Below are 26,840 nucleotides of genomic sequence, written 5' to 3'. Positions count from 1 at the left end.
TTTTTTTTTTTTTTTAAGTAAAGATAAATCAGACCCAAGTCAGATGGTCTAACCAAGAGAAAAAATCTTGCTGGGTGTGGTTGTGCATGCCTTTAATCCAGTACTTGGGAGTTCAAGGCCAGCCTTCTTGGTCTCCATAGAGACTTAACAGGGCTACACAGTGAGGCCCTATCAGAGAGAGAAAGGTAGGGGGCGGGGAGGGGGAGAGAGAGAGGACATGCTCTGTAGGTTCCTACTATAGCATATTACTATGGTTTGAGAGCATTGGGTTGAATTTTTTTTTTTTCCAGATTCTTCAAATGTTGCAGTGCTGTGCAGATTTAAATCTGCTCTTGGTCACAAGTTGGGCTCACAAACCTTTTGTAAACATTGCTCTGAGAGCTGTGGCATTGCACTGAGGAACCCATCAGACACCAGCAGACCTTAGGTTGCCATGCCATTCATGGTCTGTCCCTATTGGCTCTCATGACTCCCTTTGGCTTTTGATCTTCATGAAATTGAGAGAGTGAAAGGACATACAGAATACATTTGCCAAGAGGTGGCTAGGAGAGAAAACATGAAAACTTTCAGTTGAGATCTTACATTAAGTAAGAGCACATCTTTTTGTGTGTGCTTTATTTACTGCTGGAAAAGAGTTGACCCTGCCTACCGAGAAGTGAAAGCTGGAAGTTGTGGGTGTTCATTGGGATTCCTGACTCAGGCTCATGTTCAGTAGTGATCATTGTGAGCCCCTTGAGGTGCAGATACAGATCATGTGTGATAACTTGTGCTGCTGGGTCACTGTCCTGAAAGGTAGCCCAGCATTCTCAGAAGGGTCAAGTGCCTTGGTTATCTGGAAAATTTATTCATGGCTTAGTGTAGACACATCCAAGCTCTTTATTTCCCAGAAGGTCTATTAGGTGCTTACCCCAAGTTCTGTTGCCCCCACCTGGTACAGATATAGAGGAGTCGTGGCAGTCTGATGGGTGCCCCACCTCCACAACATCTCTCTGTGATCCTGTTTCCTGGTTTTTACTCACAGTGGTAACAGGGTTTGGCAGCCTGTCAGCAGCCAATGAACAGCAGAGTGGCACTCCCTGCAGGCCCTCATAATGGGAAAAGTTTAAGTGATAAGAAGGAAAAGAGATAGAAAAAAGCAGGCAAACAGTATACTGCTGTTCATAAGAAAGGGTCTCGCCATGTGGTATAGGTTTGCTGCAAACTTGAGATCCTCTTGCCTCAACCGCCGGAGATTACAGCCTGCTGGGACTATGGGTGTGTGCCCCCATGGTAGGCAGGTGTATTTTAGAGACATAGCAATTGGGAGTGATTGAGTTTAGGTGGTAAACGACTCACCATACTTCTCAGGCCCAGGGAGTCACTGCACATTTCAGGAAGTGAGAAGTATGTGGTAGAATTAGAAAGCTTCTCAATCAGAATCTATTAAGGTAAGTTTTATCTGCTAAAGGGATGTTCTCTGTTCTTGGTGATTGTATGTAGAATAGTTAACTCCTTTTTGTGAGTAGCAGATGTCAAAATATTTTTGCAGTACCATATACCCGAACAGGAAACTTGGTGAAGAGTCTCTAGGAATCCTCTAACAATTTCTAGGGAGAAGTTGTTTTGTTTTTAATATTCTATTGGTATGGTTTAGGTGCATGTGACCAAGAAAAGGGTTTCTGTAGCTTAGTGTGGCTGGATCCTGAAGGTGGTGTGAAGGCAGAACTAGATGGGCCTGACTGAGGTGTGAGTGCTCTTTTGAAGCTTCTGTAGAGGAGAATGCAGTTCTTCCTTGTTTAAATCCATTAGTGTATATTTAAAATATTCTATCTTGACTAGGCGTGGTGGCACACACCTTTAATCCCAGCACTCGGGAGGCAGAGACAGGCGAATCTCAGTGAGTTCAAGGCCAGCGTGGCCTATATAGTTCCAGGAGAGCTGGGGCTACAGGGAGACCCTGTCTCAGAAAGACCAAAAAATAAATAAATAAATAAATAAATAAATAAATAAATAAATAAATAAATAAAATACTCTATCTTTTGGCAACTTTGGTTGAATTTTAACATTTTTCTTCTAAGTCATACCAGACTCTAACTAAACATATTGAGATTAACTGAAGTGTGCTTTTAGAGCTGGCAGAACCTGAGGCAGGGTTGCTGTACACCTTGTTCCCTTCCTGACTTTTGCCGTTAGCAGGTCCCAGCGCCTGCATGCCTGGGTCTTCGTGTTATAGTTAGAGGAATGTTCACACAGAAGCATGCTTGTGTATAGTGTAAAACAGTCTGACATTGATTGTTGACCCTATAGATATTTTTTTTTCCTGACAGTCTGATTTTTAGGACTCTTCTGCAGGTGTTATGATCTTTTTGATCCCAGGGGTCTTGATAAACTTTTTTTTAGCCATTGCCTTTTCCTCTGATAATGAATCACCTGTGAGGGGCCTTTTCGAAGAAGATGGAGGAAGAGGCCGTACTTAGCAGGGGGCACAAAACTGCTTGCCCATGTTGTTGGAGTATCCATCCTGTCCATTCTAGTGGGTGAAGGTGGGCAGGCACTGGGGCTCATGCAAGGAGATAGAACTGTTACCTGATAGGTGACATTTGAGCAGGGATGTGATAGAAAAGAATCAGAGGTCTGAAGGAGAAACCAGAGGCCTCTTAGTAGTCCAGGACAATTGACAAAAGGGTCCTGAGCTGGTTAGGTGTACTCTGAGTTTGGATACCTGCCAGGATCAGTATGGGAGGGCAGGACTACTAATGGAGGATGGCCATGGTCCCCGGGAGCAGTTTTACAGTTCTCTAGAAAGGGCATTTTGAAATCCATGGGAACACTTTTGTCTCTCCCATGTTGGGAGGCAGCACTGGCACTCAGCCGCTTATGTGGTTTTCGTGTAGGTGGAAAATCCCTCTGTGATAGCCTGAGCCTGATCACAGAAAGATAAAGCTTTTCTTTGGCATAATTTTAGCAGATGTTCTGAGTTTTCCAGGAACCCAGCTTTAGCTACCTTGTAACTTAAGGGCTGTTTTGTTTTCTCTAGTACTTTAGAAAAAGTTGTTCTTTGTTTTCAGGAAAAAAAGTTACTTCTTGGAGGTGACATACCCTTGAGATTGCTGTGATTGGCATTTAGTGTCTTGGTGACTAACCACCTCCCTTTGTCCTCGGTATATACATGGCTGGGCCTAGCATTAAAGCTGAGTTTCAATAGAAGTTACTTCCTTTTAGCTCTCTGTGATGTCATTGTTGGGGCAGCCTCTTGGGGTTCTCTGCAATCTTGTGTGCAGGTCAGGCTGTCTGTCGGCTTGCTTTGCAGGCTGCAGAAGCAGTGTGTTAGAGGGTGTGATTGGTACCAGAGCAGCCTTGGTGACTACTATAAGGGGCCTGACATCATAGATGGCATTTTGTACTGTGTTAGTTCTGCTGTTGGAGTATAGTGGTGGGGAGGGGAAGTGGCAACCCTCCAGGGTTTGAGTCTGAGGAACTGGGAGGAAGTTGACTAGTATTACTCATTTTGGAAGGAGGGAGGTTTGGGTGTAAAACTGTATATGGAAACTTGGGGTCATCTGTAGGAGTCTTGCTTACCCAGGGAGCAGGGGCAGGTGCTAGAGTGTATGTGAGGTCTCTGGTCACCAAAGGGGAGGGAGGTCTTGGGAGACTTACGGGGAAAGTATCAGCAGATCTGTGTTTCAGAGAAAGGCTTTCCTGACCACAGGGTGGTGGGGAAATGGAGGCAGCCTGGAGTGTTACCAGTGGTGCCAGGTCCAGCCTTCAGGATGGGAGGCAGTGTCTGTCCTTTTGTGTGTCTGCCTTACTCCAGCAGGATGGAACAAGATTGCCCCAGAGCTGAGGCAGCCTAGTGACAGCTCAGCTTTCCTGTACACTTGACTTTTCATGTTTCCTCCTGAAGAGCAAATCTTCGAAAAAAGGGGAGGTACTACCCTCAAAGTGAAAGTTCTCTGAAGGGTTTTGTTGTTTTTTCTTTTTTTTTTTTTATTACTAGTAAATTAAAAAGAAAATTATACGTTGGTATGTATCTATCTGGCAGGTACATGCATGTGAGTGCAAGTGCTTGAAAAGGCCAGAGGTGTCAGATCCTCCTGGAGCTGGAGTTACAGGCAGTTGTGAGTCATTCCTGGCAAGGGTGCTAGGAATCAGACAGTCCTTTGCGGGAGCAGTACACACTCGTAACTGCTGAGCCATCCCTCCAGTCCTTTGAGAGTCTGAAACCGTAGCCCAGGCTGGCCCTGAACTAAGGCAGTCCTTCTGCCTCAGCCTTGGTCTTGAGTCCTGGGATTATAGATGTGAGCAACCATGCCCAGCAAAAATCAAGTTTTAGAGATTGGCTTAATTACTCAAGTGCATAGTGGCCATCCACCTCTCTCTGTCTCCAGCATGGCTGGACCCAGCATTAAAACCGAGTTTCTGTAGAAGAGTTCCCTGCTCACTATAGATGATTTGAGGAAGAACTGCTGGGAGCCCATTTTATGAAACACCATGAACTAGCTGTTAGCTAGTTCCAGTTCCCTTTTTCTTCAGTATGGTAGGGGGCCTCCAAGATTCCAAGTTCCTTAGCCCCACTCTTGTATGTGGGGAGAACCTACTGTGTTCTAGGGGGGGAAACACAAAGAGGTGAGCTGGCAAAGCTACATTATTTTGATTAACCTCACAACAGAAATTAGAGTCCTGCTTGCAAGCTCTTTTGTGCCTACTGTGTCCCCTAAGAGGCAGTGGAGTAGGGTGCTGTGGAGAAGTTGCCCTGAAGTTCACCCTCATTGCTTTAGCTAGAGGCCTTTCTGAGGTTGGAAGACATGCATGCAAGCAAACAAATGCTCTGTGGATCTCAAGGTGGGAGACTGGAGTATCTTGAATCATTTTCATTTGGTTCTGTTCTATGAACAAAGTGAGCTGCACTGTCTGCAGCCAGCTGGTATTGACTCTAGTGCCCAAGAAGGATGAGGGATAAGGGCTAGTCTCTGGGGAACACAGCCAACCTCAGATCCCAAGCCTCACAAGGAGCTAGAATTGGGTACTTTCCTGGGAGCTCCAAACTAATCCCAGGCTGACAATACTGGCTAAGGTAGGAGAACTGCCAATCAGAACAGTGTCTACACAGTTACTAGGGAAGGCTGGGCTGGGCTGGGGGCCAGGCCAGGCCCTGTCTCCTGCATAAGGGTGGTTTTTCATTTGAATCTTTGTGTTGTCCTAAGTTACTATGGTTTCCTCTATTTTCTGGGTTGATACATGTTTGTGTTTCTTAATTTGTTTTGGCTTTGGCTTAGGGGAGCAAACCTATAGTCTTAAACATGCTAGGCAAGTGCTTTGCCACTGAGCTATACCTCCAGTTCCAGATCCGTGGGTTTTTTCCCAGTGACTGGTATTTCAAACTTAACTGTACTGTGGGACAAGTAGGGACTATCTGTACCTTCCTGCCAAAGTACAAATATAGTTGAAGTATGTGTTAGGGTATAGGTTCTGTTGCTTTACAAGTATAGGGCCCAAACCCTTCTATGTCCTGTGTAGGTGCTTGTAGGTGTCCAGTGCTTCAGAAAGGCCAGAGAATGTGGGTTTTTATTCTGGAAGCCCAATAACAAGTCAGGATTCTGTTGCTGAGAGTGAGATAAAGTACAAGGGATGACAAGCATCTGTCACAAGAACATGTAGAGTCATGGCAAAATGTTCCAGTGGAGCTTCCACACGTCTTAGAAGTTGTGTGTGTCCTGAGTTCCTTATTGCAGCTTCAGTTAGAGGCCATGTGCTAATTCAGTTGGTATTTGCTCAGAGCAGCTGATGTGTAGAGTTCAACTGGCTGTATAACTGTTTGAGGGTAGTTATGTTAAAAAAATGGTTAACACTTATATAAAATATGAATAAGGGAGAAAAAATATAAAGATTCACAGTCCATGAATAAAGGTCTTCAGCATTCGAGTTACTGTAGCCCAAGGACTTAGCTCAGATTCATAGGAGTGAAACTTCTTTCTTCTTTGGATACACACTGATATGAGAATGTCACCATAAGTTTTAAGTTTGCAAAGAGTGATATAACTTCAGTTTCATCACCAGACCTAATAGGTAATCTCCCACCCTTAACTGTGGGGAGGGAGTGTGCAGAGTGAGCAGAACATGTATTTCGGCTCATCTCCTAGAACATACGATACTGATGGAGTCATCAGTATGACTCTTGCCTTCAGAGGAGAGCCTGCTTGTCCCTGGTATGGGCACATTTAGTTTTCCTCTTGAAACAAGTTTTAAGAAATAATGACAAAATGTAGTTCAGCACTCCATTGCAGTGACATGCCAGTGACTAGAAGCTTGGAATATTTGAGGGGCATGTGATGACCTGAGGCTTTAGACTAGACATACTCAATATCTGTTGATGTACAAAAAGCAGTTGTGTGCAGAGGTCGGCATGTGGTCCAGTTGGACATGGCTGTAAAGAAGCCCCTTAACAGGCCTCTTGTGTTGGGGATGAATCAGGCTTTCACGTAGCTGATTATCATTGTTGGAATGCTAGTGTTCTCTGCTAAAAACCTTAGCTAAAAAAAAAGTTCTAAACTGTACTCAAGTTTTTTCAGAAAAGTTTCAGATTTGGTAATTTTCTTCAGATGTAAAAGCTAAGATTATACACTTGGTCTATGTGATTTAGCCTATATATGTTTTATACTGTAGTGACTTTGACTTTAATAAAAGCCAAAAAAGAACTAAGGAGTTGGCCTATTCAGTGAAGACCTGAGTTAAATCCCTGACTACCAATATAAAAAAAAACTGGGCCTCAAAGGGCACCTGTAATCCCAGCGCTGAGGAGGTGGAGCAGCAGGAGGAGGTCCTTGGGACTTGGTGACCAAGCCAGTATAGCTGAATTAGCTCCAGGTTCAGTGATAGACCCTGTCTCAAAAACTGAGGTGGAGACTGATTGAAGAAGACATCTGCCGTCAATCTCAGGTCTCTACATGCAGGTGTACACATAGGCACACATGCCAGAAGGGGAAAAAAGCAAAAGTAATTTGAGAGGCAGGAGGACTGCAAGTTCAAGGCCAGCGTGGTCTTATGTAGCAAGTATCAGGCTGCCCTAGGTTATATAGTGAGACTGTCTCAAAAACAATGAGTAGATAACAAAATGATGAAAATTATAAAAAGGAACTTTTTTTGTATGTGGGGGCGGTTATGTGCGTATATATAGACACTTGGTGTCCTGTGTCACTATCTGCCTTATTCCTTTAAGACAGGTACCTCCGTAAACCTGAAGCTAGGCTAGTAGCCAGCAAGCCTAAGTGATCTTCCTGTCTCACCCCCTGCCTCCCCCAGCTGGAGTTATATAGGTTCTACATAGCCATTTTCAGCCTTTATATGTGAGGTCTGAGGATTTGAACTCAGGTCCTCGTGCTTATGCAGCAGCTAAACCATCTCCCCAGCTCAAAAGGAACTATTAAAATGTCACCAACTTTTGTAGGAAATACATGAACCCCATTCAGGAGCATCCAGTTTGGTCCATAGCCCAGAACAGAAAGCCTCTTTTCCTACTGAGATGCTCTTAAACTGGGCTTAACAATTTGAGGAAAATGGCAAATTTCTGCTAAGTCTGATTTAGACAAGCCTGCCTGGCTTGTGTTTGGGTGTCCTTGAGACTTGTACAGGGACAGTAGACCTTGCTGGCTCCGATTGGGCTCCTATTCAGCTGCTAAACCAGTCAGGTTGCATTCACTCACCCATGTGGAACAGGTATGTGTTTTCTCACTTCTAGAGGCCAGGGGCAGCTTCCTCCCAGGAAACAGAGCAGTATAAGGAGTGTAGCTGCCAGAGGAGAGAGGAGAGGCAACCGCACCATTGTCCTCCCCTTTTCACCAAAGAATGTGTTCTTCCTGAAGGAACCTTGGCCCAAGGGGGAACCTGAGTCTGTCAGGAAACACTAGCAGGCTGAGTTGTTTTCTCCCCTAGTCCCCATTCAGTGTGATTGTGGGTCCTTCTCTTCAGTTTACACTCTCTGGTGGCTTGAGAGCAGAATAAACCAGTCAGAGACTCTTTGGGAGTCTGTTTTCACTGCCTTCTAACAGCTGGGTAATGAAGAGGAACCTGAAGAGCAGGTTTGGCTTACTACTTGTAGGATGTGGAAGAAAGGTGACAGCACCTAGGCTGGGTACTATGAAGTCAGGACCTGTACCCAGAGTCCTTGGTAGTGACTGGCCAATGTAATCACTAGGCTTTTTTCTCCATAGAGGTTCTGTTCTTGGGTTAGAGCCTGTTCTAGAAGCAGTAGGTGTTGCTCAGCTTGGGGGGAAGAGGGCTACTAGGATACTGAGGTGTGCCAGGTCAGGAAGTGCTACGTCTGCCTGTGTGGACAGCACGGTGGGTCTGAGTGCTTACAGTATGTGTCTTGAACCTGGAGCTCACCCCATCGTGGTTCCTCTATTAAATTCTATGCTTCTCCTTTTGGAAACTTAGGTTAAAAAAGAAAAAGAAAAACACTACTTTGGTGTCCTCATAGCCCCTCAGTGGCGAAGGCAGGCTGGGCCCAGCACATTGAGCTTTGGAGCATATTTGCCACACGAGGCCAGGTGCAAGAAAGCAGCAGTGGACACAGCGTGTCATGGGCAGTGCTGCCATCATGTGGCCATGCAGTTAGAAACTCGACTGAGGTCCCTGCCAACAGGCATAATTACTTAGGGGTGTCTCTGCTGTTTGGGAGGCTTGTAGCTGGCCTGGAACTCACTGTAGAGACCAAGCTGGCCTCCTCTGCCTGCCTCTGCCTCTGGAGTGCTTGGACTAAAAGGTGTACACCACCACACCTGGCTTAGTTATTTTTGGTTTTTGTTTTGAGACAGGGTCTTAGTATGTGGCCCTGACTGGAGTTATGGGTGGTTGTTAGTTGCCCTGTGGGTTCTAGAAACTGAATCCAGGTCCTCTGCAAGAACAGAGCCATCTCTCCAGAAGTCACTATTGTAGTGAAAGATGACCTTGAATTTCTGATCCTCCTGCCTCTACCTCCCATGTGCTGGCATTACAGATGAGTGCCCCCAGTTCTGGGGGTTTTGTTGCTCTTTGTTGCTTGCTTTTTGAGATAGGGTCTCACTTTTTAGCCCTGGCTGGCCTGGAATTCACAAAGATCTACATGCTTCTTGAATGCTGAGATTAAAGATAGGCACTACCAGGTCTTGCAGTTGGGTTTTATGCAGCGTTTTAATATAAAGAGCTATCCTGTGACCCCTCTGTCTCAGCTCTTCCCCTAAATCCCCGCTTGTGGATAGCCACTGTTTTTCCATAGATATCCATTTGTAATTGTTTTGGAAGGAGGACTGCACAAGTTCCTGGCTACATGGACATGACTAATTGCTGAGCAGATGGCCCCATGGGTGTGTGCGCGCACGTGTGCATTGTTGCCTCCTTGAATTTTGCCTGCATTCACTAGCTCTCCCATTTCCCCAGCATCACCAAACCCCATGATACAAACAGGCAGGTGGTACTGCTCCTGGGTATCTAGCATGCTCCTTCTCATGTCCTCTTACTCTCTCTCATTTGCCTGGTTCTAGATCCTCATGGGATGCCTTGCCTTGTTAAAATTGTAGTTATTCTTTTATCACTAGTTGGTAGGAATGAAAGGTTGAGACCTGTAGTTTCAGAATTTTTAAGAGCATTCCTGAGAGCTATCCTCCCACCACCACTGTACGGTCATGTCACAGTGTCTTGGCAACAGGTCCCATCCCCTTAGAGCATGTGCCTAACCGAGACTCCTCCATTGTCAGTCTGTATTTTTGTCATTAAAGTTTTTATCCCTCCTCACCATGCCACTCTCCTATCCTCATGTCCTTGCCTCCTCTTTTTTGGTCATTGGGGTTTTTTGAAGTTTTAGTTTCTAAAGGCAGGGTCTCACACTGTAGCCCAGGCTGACCGCAAACTTTTCCAGCCTGAGGCAATCCTTCAGCCTCAGCCTCCCTAGCATTGGGATACAGGCATGAGTCACCATGCCAGATTTCTTTCTTCCTTACCCTGATAGTGTCTCATGTTATATTCCAGACTAGCATCAAATTTCTATTCTCCTGCCTCTGTCTCCAAAATACTGGAATTGTAGTCTTTGTCTTTTGTCTGTAGTTTTCGTAAATTTTATGTGTATGCATGTATTGCCTGCATGTGAGTGTACCTGTGTTGTGCAATGCCTGAGGAGGTCAGAAGAAGGCATCAGATTCCTTAGAACTGGAGTTACAGATGGTTGTTAGCCACCATGTGGGTGCTGGGAATTGAACCTGGGTCCTCTGCAAGAGCTGTCAGTGCTCTTAACTACTTACTGCGCCATCTCCCCACTCCCTTATCTGTATTTTTCTTATTCCACTTTCTGGGAGCCTGCCTTTTGTATGTTTTATGTTTCAGTATCCTGTTCTTATTTGGTGGACATCTGTGTGTACTGGTACTGCATGTGGTCTTTGGGAGTTTGGGGGGTTTGTTTTTGAGCCAGAGTCTCCAATAGCCTAGGCTAGCCTTGAAATTGTTGTGTAGCTGAGGCAGGCCTTGAACTTCTGATCTTCTTGCCTCCACCTCTCTAGTGCTGGGTTTATAAACAGGAGCCACCACAGTTGGTTTATGCCATGTTGGACTCGGGGTTTCATTCATGCTAGGCAGGCACACTACCCCGGCTTAGCTATACCCTACCCTGGGTTTCTTATTTTTGTTGTTGATTTTCCTTTTAAGTGCTCTCTCTCTCTCTCTCTCTCTCTCTCTCTCTCTCTCTCTCTCTCTTTCTGCTTCCCTCCTTTCTAGTTTCTTTTTTTCTTTCTTTTCTCTCTCTCTCTCTCTCTCTCTCTCTCTCTCTCTCTCTCTCTCGTTCTGATTGCTTCCCTACTAGTTCCTTTTTTACTTGCTGTAATCTTACACTAGAGGTTTTTGAAGGGCAGATGGTGCTATTGGGGGCTGCCTATCTGCATTATCCACTGGGGCATTCTGGGAGTCTCCCATACCCGTCCTCTGGTGCAGTTGCTCCTACACAGCCCCCACTCAACAATGGCCCGAGGAGGGCATTAGCTGCTAGAAACACCCATGATGAGTGTCCCAGGGACTCCAGCTTTCTGCCTGGTTGAACCTTGGTCACCTTGTTCTCCCTGCTGCTCACCCCATCCTTGGACCCTCCTGGGAGCCTCTTGAGGAACACACTAGAAGTGAAGTAGAGGACCCTGTAGTGCTGAAGTTACCATTATTATTATCTTAGTCTTAGCTGGTAAGAAATAAGGTGAAGAGTTGGGTGTTTGATTCTGAGTATCTCTCTGTCCCGATGGTTTAATTCTCCTTTGGGCAGTGATTTCAGCAGTGTAAGAATGTTCATCTGCTTTTTGTCCCATAGGTGTTCTTAATCCTCTGTACCTGAGAGTTTGACTGTTCTCAGAAAAGGGACAAAGCTTGCTTAAACATAGATATCTTTTTGTGAGGGAGGGGGTTCTTTTTAAGAGTGTTTCCCTGTAGCTACAGTTGGCCTGGAACTCACTATATAGACCAGGTTGGCCTTGAACTCAGAGATCCACATGCCTCTGCCTCCCTAGTGGTGGGAGTGTGTCACCATGCCCAGCTAAACATAGACATCTTACAACTTTTTAACTACATGACCTAAAAAGAGAATACTAGAGCGCACTGGAAACAGTGTGAAGGGGCACTGCAGGCCATGGCTAGGATGATGCTGATGTCACATCAGCTGGGAATTTGAGTCCAGCCTGCTGAGCAAGACAATGTAATGCACAAGCTTGTGTACGTACCAAAAATGAAGGAGTTTCCTTCAAGTGGCTGCTTGGCAGCAGCCGGGAAAATAACTGTTAGGATGTCAGTGTCCAACAGTCTTTACAGTGTAATGCAACCCTGGGAGGTCAGGGTACTGAACCTAGAGGAGGAATGGTGGCTGGAGTTTCCCCTTAACACAGCCTCACGAGAAAGGGGGGCGGGGTATGTGGACCAAAGTTCACATATGGGAAATTAAACTTTATTTTACTATGTGTTTAAGTGCTCCCATGTCACACATGCCCACGGAGGGCAGAAGGCGGCATCGGATCCCCTGAAACTTGAGTTACAGACAATTGTTAGCTGAGATGTGGGTGCTAGGATTTAACCTGTCTTCTGCAAGAATAGCCAGTGCGCTTAACCTGAGCCATCTCTCCAGCCTGAGAGAGGCTTTTAGAATGGGTTCATGCTCCTGTTCCTTCACCGTGTGAGAGCATGGTTTCTCCCCTTCCGGAGGATGCCACTCAAGATCTCATCTTAAGAGTCAGACAGGCCATGATATAGGTAGAATGTGCAGCTCTGTCTGTTTTTGCCAAGCTGCTGTTTGTGGTGTTCTGTTGTGGCAACGCAGAAGGATGACACATAGGAAGCCTTTTCACCCTGTTGCATACCATGCTTGCTTAGTTTTAGTGGAACACAACTTTCTGAAGGCTCCTAACATTCAGCATTGAGAAAGCAGTGAAATCTGTCTAGGTAAAAAACAAAGGAAGAATGGAAGTACTGACAAGATTTGAGGCCACGACTTGGGCAGCCTTATTTATCCTTCGGCGCTCCATGTCTCGGGCTAGACTAAAATTTAATTGGTACCAGTTGACTTGGTATCCCCAGCGTTTCTGTTCTGCTAGTGTGTCCTGCCCAGTTTATGTTCACGCCCTTGCAGGGACCTGTCCTCACAGGAGCATGCTCTTGTGTAGGTCCTCAAGGGAATGTGCTGTCAAGGGCTTACTGTTGGGCCTCCAGGTGGCTGTTTAGGCTGGGGTGGATAGACATTACCTTGACCAGCTGGCCTGGCTCATCTGAGGGGTGACACCACAGTTCTCCCTGGACTTGTTTTATAATGTGCTGCTACCAAGGATTGTTGGGGCATTTGGCCTACAGTCCTGAGTCTGGAGTAACCAGTTTTTCTGTGTATGTGGAGGAAGTTTTAGTGTCTGCTCTCTGTAATTTGTTAGGGACTCTGGTACAGGGAGGAAAGAGATGTGAGGTGGTTCTTTCTGGTCCCATGAAGAGCTCTGTTGGACTATAAGAGGCCTCATGTGTCTCAGAGAGTTAACATGCCAGCTCCCAAGTATGAGCAAGCATGGCTGTGGTTAGATGTTCCTGTAGCTTGGTAGCAGCTCAACAAGTGAACTGGGGTTGTAGTCTGTCTCCCATGGATTTCATGGGGGGTGGGAGGGTACTGGGCGGGAGGGGGTGTGTGAGCCCTTGGGTAGTGTTCTCTGACCTGCCTCACACCGCAGCGCATAACAGGACCTTGCTTCCCCCAGGTCTCTGGCCAGTATTGCTTCCACCTATCCACAAGCATGGGGAATATCTTTGCAAACCTCTTCAAAGGCCTTTTTGGCAAAAAAGAAATGCGCATTCTCATGGTTGGCCTGGATGCTGCAGGGAAGACAACAATTCTATACAAACTGAAGCTGGGTGAAATTGTGACCACCATCCCCACCATTGGTGAGAAGCTGGGCTGGGTTGGGGTTGGGGCCTGGGGCTCCCAAGTGCCAAGGGCCTTCAGCTACAACCCTGCCTCCAGGTTTCAACGTGGAGACTGTTGAATACAAGAACATCAGCTTCACCGTGTGGGATGTGGGTGGCCAGGACAAGATCCGGCCTCTTTGGCGTCACTACTTCCAGAATACTCAAGGTGAGGGGCCAGTCCTCATCATGGGTTCCTCTTGTCTGCCTTCTCAAAGGGGTGCACCTCCTGGCTGAGTCCCATGGCCACTGCTGGCTCCAGGACATGAGGCCACACCAAGTATCATGGCCAGTGGGAGGATTGGGTCTGGAGCCTGCGGGATGGTCAGGTGGGGAGTGCTCAGCATGTGCAGCTATGTGGTGGTGTTGCAGGCTTGATCTTCGTAGTGGACAGCAATGACAGAGAGCGTGTGAACGAGGCCCGTGAGGAGCTCATGAGAATGTTGGCTGAGGATGAGCTCCGGGATGCTGTTCTCCTGGTGTTTGCCAACAAGCAGGTAGGCACCAGCAAGGTCCTCCCTGAGGAGGAACCTGCATCAGGGAGGGGAGAGGGTGGGTGAGAGGTTGCTCAGGGTGCTTGCCTTGTCCTGGGAACTGGCTGCTGATGGCCTCTGCCACTAACAACTCCTTCCCCTCAGGACCTTCCCAATGCCATGAATGCGGCCGAAATCACAGACAAGCTGGGGCTGCACTCTCTACGCCACAGGAACTGGTACATTCAGGCCACCTGTGCCACCAGCGGGGATGGGCTCTATGAAGGACTAGACTGGCTGTCCAATCAGCTCCGGAACCAGAAGTGAAACAGACCCCATCCCTCCCCCTACTTCCTCTTCTCTGCCCTCCGCTTTCCTCTCATGTGGCAAACGTGCGACTCTGTGGTCCTGAGTGCCAGAAGCTGTCTCCATGGGTTGGTCACAGTGTGCATCGCACCGTGCTGTACATGTGCAGACACAGCCTGCAGCCAGGTTTTTATTTAATGTAAATAGTTTCTGTTTCCACTGAGGCAGTTTCTGGTACTCCTATGCAATATTACTTAGCTTTTTTATTGTAAAAAGAGAATCAACTCACTGTCAGTACTGAGAAGGGATTTGGTGTCAGGGCACTTGGCCTCCAGGAGCCATTTGGCTATAGACTGGTGTCGGGATCCATTTGGTGGTTGGTTTTTAACCCAAACTCAGTGCATTTTTTAAAATAGTTAAAATACAAGACAAGAACACTTGAACACACAGAAGGAAGACTATGCCTAGTCTAGGTTTTACAGTAATGGCCTGAATGCTAGTCTATTGGATTGGCTGTTCCTGTGGGAACAAACCACCATCCACTGCATGGTCCCAGTAGAGCCCCTGTGACTCGCCTGTCTTTGGGTCACCTGCATTCCATAGCATTGTGCTTGTACTTGTGCTCACATGGTCAACTAGGGGCAGGCTGGGGCCACTGTGGGGTGCAGGGCCTGGCCTTGTCCTTGGTTGATGTGTGCGTGGCTGGACCAGATGGCAGCCCACGTTCCCAGCTTGCTCCTGGGCCCACTTGGACGCGCTGGCAGGAGGCCTGGGTCTCACCAGCAGGAGCACGTGCAAGCTGGGAGGGTCGGTCCACTTCAGACCCACATCCCAGAGCACCCCCATCTCCATGTGTGAAGTAGCTTCCTCCCTCAGCCTGCAAGGGTCCGATTTGCCATCGAAAGACGACCTCTACTTTTTTCTTTTGTATTTTGATAAACACTGAAGAAGCTGGAGCTGTTAAATTTATCTTGGGGAAACCTCAGAACTGGTTTATTTGGTGTTGTGGAACCTCTTACTGCTTTCAATACACAATTAGTAATCAACTGTTTTGTATACTTGTTTTCAGTTTTCATTTCGACAAGCACTGTAATTATAGCTATTAGAATAAAGTCTCTTAACTATTTCATGGGCTTGTGTGTCAGTGTTCACGTTGTCAGGACGTCTCCTGGAAAGCAGGGAAGTAGGAGTAGCTCTCATGTTAAAGGGAACAAGTGCCCTCCAAGTTCTAGACTTTCCCACTAGGTCAGGCCATACCACAGCCTGCTTGCAAAGCCTGGGGACATTTTTCTTGCCCTGTGGAAGAATGCTCCAGCTCACTTTGGAGGAGGTGGCAAACATAAAAGTCAGTCAGTACTGAATGCCTTGGCTCCCCTCATGTCTCAGCAGCTACTGCCAGCCTCTGGTGCTTTGCTTAAACTGAGGTATGCCTCATCTCCCTACAGTAAGCAGCTAGACTTCGGGGTACACGGGGTATGTGTCCCTAGGTGGGGATGGCCACTAGGAGGTCCAAAGTCTGCTCTCCTTGTTCTAAGTGGGACCCTGCCCAAGTGGACTGATGTTCACCCCCTTGAGGTGGTGTCTTAAGACAACTGCAATTTTCACTCAAGCTTAGATGGCCACCTACAGGACACAGGTCAACATTCCAGTCACAGTGCAGGTCTCAGAAGACATGTGGTCTGCCCCAGAGTACACACACACACAACTTTTTATAATCAGAAGCCAGAAAACACCAACCTGCTGTATGCCTAGTAGCACACTTAGCTCTTAGATCACTGTTGTCCAGCTACTGGAGCCCACTGCCTCTGAGGCAGGAACCAGGCTCTAGGGCAGACAGCCACTCCAGAGTCCAGGTACATATATCCTAGCCAAACCAAAGCAAGTTTAAGATGGATCTTGCCAGTTCTTGAAGCCACTTGTCCAGTTGTAAAGCAACCTCAAGGACAGGGCTTTGGTTCCCAGACCCAATGACGGAGGGCCTCAGGATACTCACTCATCCCAGAATAGTATGCCCTCAGTGACACTACACTCTACTTTTAAAATACATTTACTTAAGTACAAAGTGAGTTGATACAAAAAGTGGAAGTAGGTTTGGGCATGGTTGCACATGCCTTTAATCCAGCACTCAAGGCAGGCATCTGTGAGATAGAGGCCAGCCTGGTTTACATAGTTCCAGGTCAACTGGGGCTACAAGGAGACACTCAAAAAGATTATTTAAAAAAAAAAAAACCCTACCCATCCACATACACACATCTAAACCTTGAGGGCCTGCCTGGACTTTGTGACACTCAAAGACTCCTGAGCAGATGCATGTTCCCTGGCACTGGGGCAAGGCAAGGGCACTGAAACCCCATTCCTCAGGCTCATTTCACACAGACCCAGAGTGATTTCTGCCAGGCAGCTCGCAAGGCCGAGCATACTTGGCTTAGAGTCATGCCAGGGAGCAGACGACCACCTAGCATCAGTGGAGACCACTCTCGATAGATCCCATAGTGCTCAGTGGTGGTCAGTGTCCTGGCTCAGGCAACCAGAGTTCTGCCGTCCTTTGGTAACTACCCACATTCTCAGTCGTCAGAGCTTCTGTCCTGCCGTTTGTGGGATGGGCTCCTTCCGCTGTCCCTGTTATGTCCCCACTTCCTTCTCTTAGAGCAGGGGGAGGAGGAGTCAGAATCATGCCTCTGGTGCCTGGGCCTAGGGAGACAGGGACCACCAGATACTTAAAAGGCCCCTCCACCCTGCCCAACACCCCATCCAGCCTGGCCAGCTCTTGAAGCCCCCCTCCCTTAGTGCCCCCAAGGTAGAGCTGAGACTAGCCTACCGAGGAGAGGGAGAAGAGGAGGAGCTGTCAGCCTCCCTCTTGTGTTCTTTGTCTTTCTTCTTATGTTTCTTATGTTTTTTCTTCTTTTTCTTCTTTTCTTTCTTGCTTTTCTTTTGACTCTCTGTACTGTAAGAGAGAGTACAGAAAAGGCCCAAGCCTGACCCTCGAGTACTGAATCTGAGCTGAGAACAGTGGGGTCGTCTCACCAGGACAGGGTCCACACCATTGTGTTGGGCACTGAGATAAATGGTGCCCACATGTAGTTTGTGACCTTATGTTAGTAAGTGAGCTTAATATTAAGCACCTTATCCACTAGGCTGAAGTAACTACCAGTGGGTAACGTAGATTAAGAAATATCCCCATCAAAGTAAGACGTCTGGAATACTACCAACTGGGTGGGCCTCTCACACTCTGGGGGTGGGGTCAAGGCAACAGATGGACAGGGCCTGGAACTTCCTGTTACTCTAAGTACAAAATGACTTGATAAACTAGACACACACACACACAGCCAAATGATACCTGGAACCAGGTGGCCTTGAACCCATTCATCTACCTCTTGTTTCCAGGTACTCGCCACCTCATGCCTTCTTAATTAACTGCTAATGTCCCAAGGAACTGGCCAGCATCATGGCCCTGGCACCCTTCTGTACCCACCACCCTGCTGGGTCCCCCCACCCCTAATGACAGCTGAGACCTCATGCCACTTCTGAGCTCCTTAGGCCCCTGGGTACATCCAGCCTGGAAGCCCACTACACCACTGACCCTCAACTGAGGCAGTGCTTGGTTCCCTGAAAAAAAGCCCAGACTGCTATCTACAATCTCCCTACCCCTGGCCCACAGGCCTGGCCTCCCGGTCTCTCCCAGTGTCCTCTTTGAGCCTGGTCCCCCACCTGGTTAACCTGCCCCACACAACTCGGATAACAGCGACTCACCAGAGCACACACGAGTAGGTGGAACAGAGAGCTGGACGCAACTTACCCCAGATCGGTCCTGTCCTCAGGGCGAGGCTTCCTCCGGGTGGTGGATGGGGAGGCTCCTGGGCCGCCGCTGTCTACGCGGTGGTGCTGTAAGAGAAGCGAAGCTGTGGGGAGGGACATCCAGGAAGTTCTGCCTCTGGTCTCCCCATGACACCCCCCCATCCCATCCCCTGGGTTCCCGCTGTGATGGACTGGGATTACCGTGAACACCGACAGCCCAAGCTTGGCAGCTTCTTTGTCTTCCCGGGACAGTGCCACGCGGCCCGCGGAGCCACTGCGGGGACAGAGCGGTGAGGACAGCTCTGGACCACCACCCAGTCCCTACCCCACTCCCCAACCCGCCTCACCTGGAGCTGCCCAACCCCAGCAGCCGGTCCACGCCCTTCTCCTCAGGGTCACCTCCCTCGCGTTTGCAGATCTCCACGAAGTCCTGCGGAAGCGGGGGAAGACAGTAGGTGCCGGGCCGGCACAGGCGGATCCCACCCGTCCTGCGGACCCCGAGCCCGCACCCGATCTACCTCCTTGCTCAGGCCTGTGGGCTGCTTCCTCACGTTTTTGTAGCCGCTGCGAGGGTCGGGGACAAGCGTCAGCTGCAGGGACCCCAGTCGGCACTGCCCCCGCCCCAAAGTCCCGCCCCCGCCCCCGCCGCCTAGGCACTCACAGCGCGGCCAGCAGCGCCTCGCGCTCCGCCTCGCGCACGGCCGCCAGCTCCTCCTCGCGGCTCCGGCCCGCGCACGGCGCGCGGTCCTTGGCGTACCAGGTGAGGTCGCGGCCCTTCTGCCACCGGCCCACCGGCGCCATCAGCGAGTTGCCCAGGTAGTTCTCCCGCTGCTTGTCCGTCTTCACGTCCTCCCAGTTGAACTGGTCCTGCCCGCCGCGCACGCCGCCCCGGCTGGAGCCGAACATGGCGCCGGAACCTCTGCAGAGCCCCAGCCGCCACAGCCCGCCAGCACCGACCTCCGCCCGCCGTCGCGGCTCAGAAGGCGCGCTGTGACGTCACGCTCGCGTCGCCGTGTGCGCCTGCGCACTTCGTGACTGGGTCCTTCCATCCCAGGGGCACCTCCGCACCCAGTTTACCCGCCCCGGTCTAGCCCTGGGACGCTGCACCCGCAGGCACCTCCTTCGTACCACTGCAACGCGCGCCTGCGCACTAACCCTCCAAGAGCCGGCTGCTGGGTAGTCCGGAGCGGCCCCCAGTGGAAGTTAGCCCGTGTAGACAGCGTCGGGACCCAGGGCCTAAAACACCGTAAACCACCCCCCGGCCCCGTACTCCCTTCCCCCGACATCGAGAAGTGATAAAGTGTCCAGAAACCCCGCAGATCAGTTCTGGATTGCAGAGCGTGACCCAAAACCCAGGCAGCCCTGACCGGTACAATCCGCCTGTGTTCTCTGCAGGCGAGGCTTTACGGACATGGTAGAAAAACCGAGTTAATTACATTCTGTAGTCTGGTGTAATTCAGAAATTCTTTGAAGATGGGCCTAACATTTGGTACTGAACGAAATACTGGTTGAAACTGGCAACCAATGAACGATTCAGAGCCAGGACTAACGCTTAAATACCGCTGCAGTTTCTCTGTAGTCCAACAGCCCTAGCAGTCTGTCCGTAGATGTGCACCTTCTTCCCGACTTCATCCTTTATTCCTTTTAAATCTTCCACAAGGATGGTTCTGGAAGGCAGGACCTTTGAGGTTATGAAGTAGAGCCTCACAAGGGAACCCCAGGGAACTCTGCCACTTGGGGGTAAAATAAGATATTGGCTGTCTACAAGCCAGAGCAGACTGGCACCAGATCTCAACAATGCTGGCATTTCCTATACCCCAGGCTGGCTTTAATTCACTATATAGTTGAAGAAAACCTTGGAACTTGTGATCCTCCTGTTTCCACCTGTATGTTGGAATTACAGGCCTGTACTACCACGCCAAGCTTCCTCCAATCCTAACATGAGCCCCACACCTGAGCCCCTGCCGGGGCTAGGTAGGACATCCTTGTTTCCCATCTTGAAGCGCCACTGTAGCCCCCTGGAAGCCAGTTCTAGCTTTGGATCGATCATACTGGCATTTTATATTTTTTGGTTTTTTAAGAGTCACTCTGTAAATCAACCTAGCCTCAAACTTATGGTGATCCTTCTGCCTCTGTTCCCCAAATGCTGAGATCACAGGTATAAAACACCACCCCTGACACTAGTTCTTTAAGGAATCCCAACCAGTCTTATCTGAGAACACTAGGACACTCCTTCGCCACTACTGATGGGGAAATTCCACCTTCAGGTTCCGTGACAAAAATTTGTCTAGCATCTGAACTAAGAAATACTTGTATAAAGTACCCAGGGCTGGTGGAGATGGCTCAGTGGGTAGAGGAGCCTACCACCAAGCCTGACATGACTTTGATCCCTGGGACCTACATGGTGAACAGAGAGAACCAACTTCCACAAGGTGTCCTCTGACACCACGGTGCAAGACCCCCAAACCTACAAATATATTAAATAAATAAATGTAAAGTACCCAGTCTGAGCCAGGCCTGTAATCCCAGCTGTCCAGGAAGCTGAGGCAAGAGGATCACTAGTTCAAGGACTGATTGCACTGATTGCCTCAACATAACAGAAAGAGACTGCAATTTTTTTTTTTCTTTTTTTTGAGACAGGGTCTCCCTATAGCCCCAGCTGGCCTGGAACTTGCTATGTAGACCAGGTTGGCCTTGAACTCACAGAGATCCACCTGCCTCTGCCTCCTGAGTGCTGGGATTAAAGGCATGCACCACCATACCAGACTTTTCCTTTTTTAGACAGGCTTACCTAGAACTTACTATATAGACCAGGACAACCCTGAACTCAAGAGATCCCTGATTCTGCCTCCTGACTGCTAGGATTAAAGGAGCATGCCACCACACTCAGCCATGGCTGCATCTTTAAAAAAAAGTTTATTTTACTGAGTGTTTTGCCTGCATGTATGTTAAGTGCACCAACGTGTATCCAAAGACCATGGTGGCCAGAAGAGGGCATCAGATTACCTTGCCTAGCTTGCACCAGGTCTTAGGTTCCATTCCCAGTCCAGTAAATTACCCATCTGGCCTCTCTGGCAGCCCAAGTAGACCACTACTGCCTCACCTTTGTCTGTATCTTTACTCTGAATACATGCAGAGTGCCTGCCAATAGCTTGTGAGGCACCTAGGATAAGCCCTGAGTTCATACTGTAGGAAACCAGGATGCCAGGCCCTAGGGTGAGGTGAGCCTAAAATTTTTAGGTCCAGGCTGCATTTTCTGCTAATAGGGAGGGGCACTGAAAACAGTGGCTCTGATAATCCCTACTTTGCAGAACACTGTTGGGTTAGCAGGAGGAAGAGGCCTGGTCATAAAAGTGCAGGCTCCCTGATCTGTGGGAAAACGTCTTGGTCAACAACCCTTAGCTCATCTCCTCGTCCTAAACAAAGAACTCAGCTATCCCTGGCTAAGAGATTAGGCCAGGTTAAAGGTTTACTCCTGAGCTAAACGCTAAAAGTTCACCATGCTTTTAGCTCTAAGAAAGAAAACAGTGTGGCCAATAAATTACTGGATGGGCATTGATAACCTTGAGTAAAAGTTTAAGAATCCTTCTGGTGCCAACTAACAGATTAAATGTCCTGTTTCTTTGTACCCTAAATCTTTGTATGTGACTGCCATATCCCATGTGACTGCTAGTTCCTTGGGATGTATAAAAACCATCTGAATTCTAAAATAAATCATCCTGTTAGGAAGACACAGGTCCCAGAGTTTGACTCTGTCGCCGATCAGACCCTCTGCCCTGAAGCCAGCAGGTCCCCCGCTAAGCAAAGCAAACCTGAGTCCTGACACATACCCTGGCTTTGGAGGGCATAACTGGTCCATCATAACAAGGGTATCCAAGGGACAGATATGTAGCAATGGATGGTGCCAAGGGGAGCTGCACAGTAAGGAAGCAGCAGATAGCTATATAGTGGAGAGGCGCTACCTGGCCAACTCCCAGGGTCTCCAGAGAGCAAGGTGGGCAATTCCTGGGACCCTCATCATGTGATCAGGCCAGGTGTGCTAAGGACAGAGGCCAGGCTGCACTGTCTGACCACATGCTGGGTGAGGCCAAGAGGGGAGAGTGAATGTGGAGCTAGGCAGATACGGGATAAGAGTCCAGGATAGCTCCAAAGCCTGAGCAGCTTTGAATGGTCACCCATCCCAGTGAGAACCAGAACCTGAGGCGACCCCACCCCAAACAGCCATGAGGAGCTAGATGGTCAAAGGCCTGCTTTTGAGGTTAGGTGCTATGCGTACTCTTCCATCTGAAGGGAGCCAGTTGGAGTTTATATCAACACCAGAAGTACAAAGGTTCAGGCAGCTGTTTACAAGTCTTGGCTGTGCACAGCTGCTTACTCTGTAGACTGAAGTAGACTAGGGGTTCAAGACATAGCCTGGCCACACTCTTGGGTCTCTGAGGGCAGGGAAGTGCCATTCCTGGGTAGTCTTTTAGGGAACGGCTGTGAAGAGAGAGATGATGAAGACAGATGCAGGCTGTGACCTAGGTTCCTTCTCTCACTGGGTCTCAGTAACTTTGGGGCTCCAGGGATGAGGGGGGTAGACCTATGAGTTGTTGGGTACTTCTTGTCCCGCTGTTCATGTGCTCCAAAGCCCTGCAGCAATGTTTAAAACCCAAAGGTTTGCAGCAGACATGGTAGCACAAGCCTTTAATCCCAAGATGTGGGGTGCAGAGGCAGGTGGAGATGAATACAAGACCAGCATGGTCTACATAGTGAATTCTAGGCCAGCCAGGGCTATATAATGAGACCCTTTCTCTCTCAAACAGCAGCAAAACAAATGCCTCCACCCCCAAACCAAACCAAACACCTACACAGGTTTGACCTAAATGGATCCTAAACCCTCTAGTCTGTTCTAAGTCCCAAAGCCCTTCATCTGACTTCAAGCAGGCACTTTCCAGAGATGAACTGCAGGGCTGAGCCTGCAAATAAAGACAGTGACAGGAGGCCATGGCTTCACGAATGTGCGGTTTACAGACATATACCCTTTTGTCCTTACAAAATGTCCCTATGGCAGCCACAAGCCAGTTACTTCTTGGTCTTGATCCAAAACTGTTTGTAATGTTCAGTATCAAAATCACTATCAATCATCTCTGGCTCTTCCTCCTTCTTCTGTTGGAGCTGAATCTCACGTTTTCGTAACATGGCCCGGCGGTCCTCTGGAGACAGGGCATCCACATCTAGGGGCATCTGCATGTGAAGGAGAGGCATGTCCACAACACTGAAGAGTAGAGCAACCAAGGAGGTCCCCACGCCTTGTCTTTGCCTGTGTCTTCTAGCCTGTGCTGGCCTGATATTTATAGACTTGGTCTTTCTCTCCTTTCAAAGCTTTCATTTTATAAAGAGAAATATTTTTCTGCTTCTTTTCCCTAGACTTGGTGCTTGTTTGTTTTGAGACAGGGTCTTGATATGTAGCTCAAGCTGGCCTCAAACCCATAGCAATCATTTTGTTTCAGCTTCCTGAGTGCTAGGATTATAGATCTGTGCCACCCACTATGCCCAGTTTTATGCTGTCTTGGAACCAAATGCTTTGTGCCTTCCAGGCAAGCAGTATACTAACTGAGCTACATTCCAGTCCAGATTTGGTAGTTTAAAAAAAAAAAACAAAAACAAAAAAACCCACTGACTTGTTAAACCAAGCATGGTGGCATTAGGCCTATAATGTCAGCACCGAAGAGGCAGGAGGATCAGGAATTCAAGGCCAGCACCACCCCACCATGTAGTAAGTTCAAGGCCAGCCTGGGTTGCATAAGACCCTGTTTTCAATAAAGCAGTAACAAAAATCAAAAGAGAAACCATTGACTTGCTCATTCTTTCTAGTTTTGGTGCTTGGAGTTCTTACTCTAATTCTCTCCAACAACTGTTCCCCTCTTTCGGTAATGTAGTATAATAACTACAGGTACATGTGCAACTACCATCCCAAGTTGTGGCCCTGAGCCCCACCACTATGGCTCAGCCTGTAGCAAAGCATCAGGAAGTACTGGTGAAGGAAGCTTACCAGTAGCATTCGACGTGGCTCCCGGTATCTGACATGGATAGTGGAGCCATCCTGCTTGACCAACAGCACAGGGTAGAGGCGTGCATAGGCCTGACGGCGCAGTCGAGTGAGCGAGGCCCTGTTGCTGTCAGCTCTCCAGGAGGACCTGTGCAGGTAGCAGGGCACAGGGAAGGCTGTCCTCACAGCACTGTGCTTCAGCAGGCTACAGACAGGCATGCAAGCACCAGTCAGTGAGTGGTGCTGAGCCAGATGGCACCAAGTGCCAGGTCAGTCTGCCACTGTCAGGACATGACAGAGAACTGCCTAGCAACCAGACACTAGCAAAGATTGATGATCCAGTATCTAGGGGCCTTGAGGAGCCATTAGCATGGTCAAGCAGTCCTGGCCCTCATACCAGGAAGAGATACAGTAGATGATTCAGAGCACAAGTCTTCCAGAACTGAGGACATGGGAGAACAGCCAGGACTAAGGAGACTTAACGCCCTCCTGGTGAGGACAGGGTGTTCTGGAATGGGCCTGAAGTCCTGAGGGCCCTAGAAGCCCTTGCTTACCCAAGCAGGCTGCCCACAGTCATCATTTTTCCTTAGAGCCCTGGTGGCACGTGAAGACAGTCACTGGCCCTTGTATAAGTCCTGCCAAGCAAGGAAAAACATTTATTATTATTATTATTATTTTTTGGTCTTTGTGAGACAGGGTCTCCCTGTAGCCCCAGCTGGCCTGGAACTCACTATGTAGACCAGGCTGGCCTCAAACTCACAGAGATCTGCCTGCCTTTGCCTCCCAAGTGCTAGGATTAAAGGCCTGCGCCACCAAGCCCAGCAGAAAAACATTTTTTAAAAAAGATTTTTCCATTTGATTGATCTTCCTGAAATCCCAGCGAGGAGCTACATCAGACCCTGGTAGCACATAGGGTTATTCCTTGGTATTCATGGGGAATTGGCTCCAGTAGTTGTCTACAGATGGCCAAACTGACCGACTGTCAGCCCTTTGGTGTACAGTGGCGTAATACTTACATTCAATCTACTCCCATGTACATCAAATCACTTATAATACCTAATAGAATACACAGCCAGCATCAGTGCATGCACTCAGGAGGCATTGGCAGGAGGATCAGGAGTTCAAAGACATCCTTTGTTACATAGGAGTTAAAGACCAGCCTAGGTTACTTGAGACCGTGTCTCAAAAAACAAAATGAAACAACCTAAGAGGATACAAAAGCCAGGAAACAGTTATTAAACTATTTTGTTTTAGGGAACAAGAAGAACACTGTTCAGTGCATACTAAAAAAAATAGCTGCCGGGTGGCATACCTTTAATCCTTGCACACAGGAGGCAGAGAGAAGATAGTATCTGTGAGATCAAGGCCAGCCTGGTCTACATAGCGAGTTCCAGGCCCAGTTGGGACTACAAGGAGACCTTGCCTCAAAAAGTGTGTGTACACACACACACACACACACACACAAAATTATCTTCAATCTGTGATAGGTTGAATCCTCGGATACAAGACCATGTGTTACTCGCCAGTCTATCCCACTAGCCTGCTGACCTCGAATTAAAATGGATTGTGGAAGTTTCTCCAAAAGCAGCTACCAGGGATCTATCTATCCCCGCAGAATCAGTCTGTGGCAGGACCTAGCCCTGCCCATTCCTGAGTTATGGAGTCAGGAAAGCCCTGTGCGATGTAAACCAGGGCGCTTGGTTTATTTTCTTTTAAAACTCGTTGCTAGTTATCGTACACAGTTCGGCTTATAGACGGGGAAGGACGCCAGGGCTGTTTTCTCCTATGGTACGAACTCCCAGAGGGGTCTGCGCAGGCGAAGTCCAGGGTCCCAAACAGTGGAGGAGGGCGCGCAGGGTGGGCCGTTCCACCTCCCCCAGGTAGGGGAAGAGGGGAGGGGCCCGGCTGGGCAATGTCCGAAGCACCGACCTTAAGGCGTCGGCGGAGAAGCCCCCTCAGTCCCACCGCCCTACCTTCCACTCCACGTCGGCGGGCCAGCACCCTTGCGGCCGCCACCTTAGCGTTGGAGGAACCCGCAGACAGGCTGTACGGAACTTCACCGAGCAGGTGGGAAACAGGCCAGGCCCCGCAGGCCACACTGAAAACCCGTCACTGTTGAGACTACCGTCCTGCAACGTGACCCGGTCACCAGCCAGCGCCGCGTCTCCCTGTGATGATGTCATGAGGGCGGGCGGCGCGGCATGACGCGCTCCAGGAGGGGCGGGATGAGGGCAGGTGGGCGGGTCTGGGGCGGTGGAAGTTTGGCCCAGCGGAGGGGTCGATGAGGGCGGGGCTACATTGAGGTGACGGGGCGGGGCTAGAGGCGGTGGGCGTGGCTAGGCATGTGCTGAGATTTGACTCCGGCGGTCCCGCGTGGCCGTGACGAACACATTGAGGGCGGGGCGGGCGGGGGCGGGGCGTCACACCCCTTCTTAGGTTTGCTTTGACTTGGAAGGGTTGAGCCCTCAGACATGTCTTCTCCATTGAACCTGTCACTTCCTCTAAGTTCTGAGACTCACTGAGATTCCCTCTGTGGTCCCAATTAAAGAATAAGAAATGCGCGGAGCGTGGTGGCGCTCGCCTTTAATCCCAGCACTCCGGAGGCTGAGGCAGGTGGATCTCTGTGAGTTCAAGGCCAGCCTGGTCTACATAGTGAGTTCCAGGCCAGCTGGGGCTACAGGGAAACCCTGTCTCAAAAAGGCCAAAAAAAAAAAAAAAAGAGTAGGAAATGGCTTTGAATAGCCTGGCGTGTTTGGCACACGCCTTTAGTCCCAGCATTTGGGAAGGAGAGGCAGGTGGATCTCTGTGAGTTCGAGGCCGGC

General features: G+C 49.0%; 3 protein-coding genes across 4 annotated transcripts in view; 1 reads left to right on the top strand and 2 right to left on the bottom strand.

Moving 5' to 3' along the window:
- The window catches only part of Arf1 (ADP ribosylation factor 1), a 17,379-nt gene extending 2,060 nt beyond the window's left edge, over positions 1-15,319 (top strand). The window contains exons 2-5 of the mRNA XM_008839219.3: positions 13,209-13,392; positions 13,472-13,582; positions 13,786-13,910; positions 14,052-15,319. Coding sequence (XP_008837441.1) covers positions 13,245-13,392; positions 13,472-13,582; positions 13,786-13,910; positions 14,052-14,213 — 546 coding nt within the window. The 5' untranslated portion in view covers positions 13,209-13,244 and the 3' untranslated portion in view covers positions 14,214-15,319. The remainder of the gene's footprint in view (positions 1-13,208; positions 13,393-13,471; positions 13,583-13,785; positions 13,911-14,051) is intronic.
- Positions 14,609-19,072, bottom strand: CUNH1orf35 (chromosome unknown C1orf35 homolog). The gene is made up of 7 exons (XM_008839114.3): positions 18,649-19,072; positions 18,506-18,551; positions 18,335-18,417; positions 18,189-18,261; positions 17,989-18,074; positions 17,011-17,136; positions 14,609-16,883 (listed from the first exon to the last, which is right to left on the bottom strand). The coding sequence occupies exons 1-7, from the start codon at positions 18,891-18,893 to the stop codon at positions 16,757-16,759; spliced, it is 786 nt and encodes a 261-aa protein (XP_008837336.1). The 5' UTR covers positions 18,894-19,072; the 3' UTR covers positions 14,609-16,756.
- Positions 19,073-22,972: 3,900 nt separating this feature from the next.
- Positions 22,973-26,197, bottom strand: Mrpl55 (mitochondrial ribosomal protein L55). 2 transcript variants are annotated; one of them, XM_008839001.3, is made up of 4 exons: positions 25,992-26,197; positions 24,573-24,653; positions 24,022-24,166; positions 22,973-23,213 (listed from the first exon to the last, which is right to left on the bottom strand). In XM_008839001.3, exons 2-4 carry the CDS (start codon positions 24,596-24,598, stop codon positions 23,052-23,054), a joined length of 333 nt encoding a protein of 110 aa, XP_008837223.1. In that variant the 5' UTR covers positions 24,599-24,653; positions 25,992-26,197; the 3' UTR covers positions 22,973-23,051. The 2 variants fall into 2 exon arrangements, with proteins under 2 accessions (XP_008837223.1, XP_008837141.1); XM_008838919.3 differs by having other exon boundaries at positions 24,022-24,223; positions 25,992-26,195.
- Between the last annotated feature and the right edge of the window lie 643 nt (positions 26,198-26,840).

This window comes from Nannospalax galili, unplaced genomic scaffold, assembly GCF_000622305.1.
Source record: "Nannospalax galili isolate Female #2095 unplaced genomic scaffold, S.galili_v1.0 scaffold730, whole genome shotgun sequence".
Lineage (NCBI taxonomy): Eukaryota > Metazoa > Chordata > Mammalia > Rodentia > Spalacidae > Nannospalax > Nannospalax galili.
The sequence above is the reverse complement of the archived record's forward strand: the minus strand, read 5'-3'. Positions and strand labels throughout refer to the sequence as shown.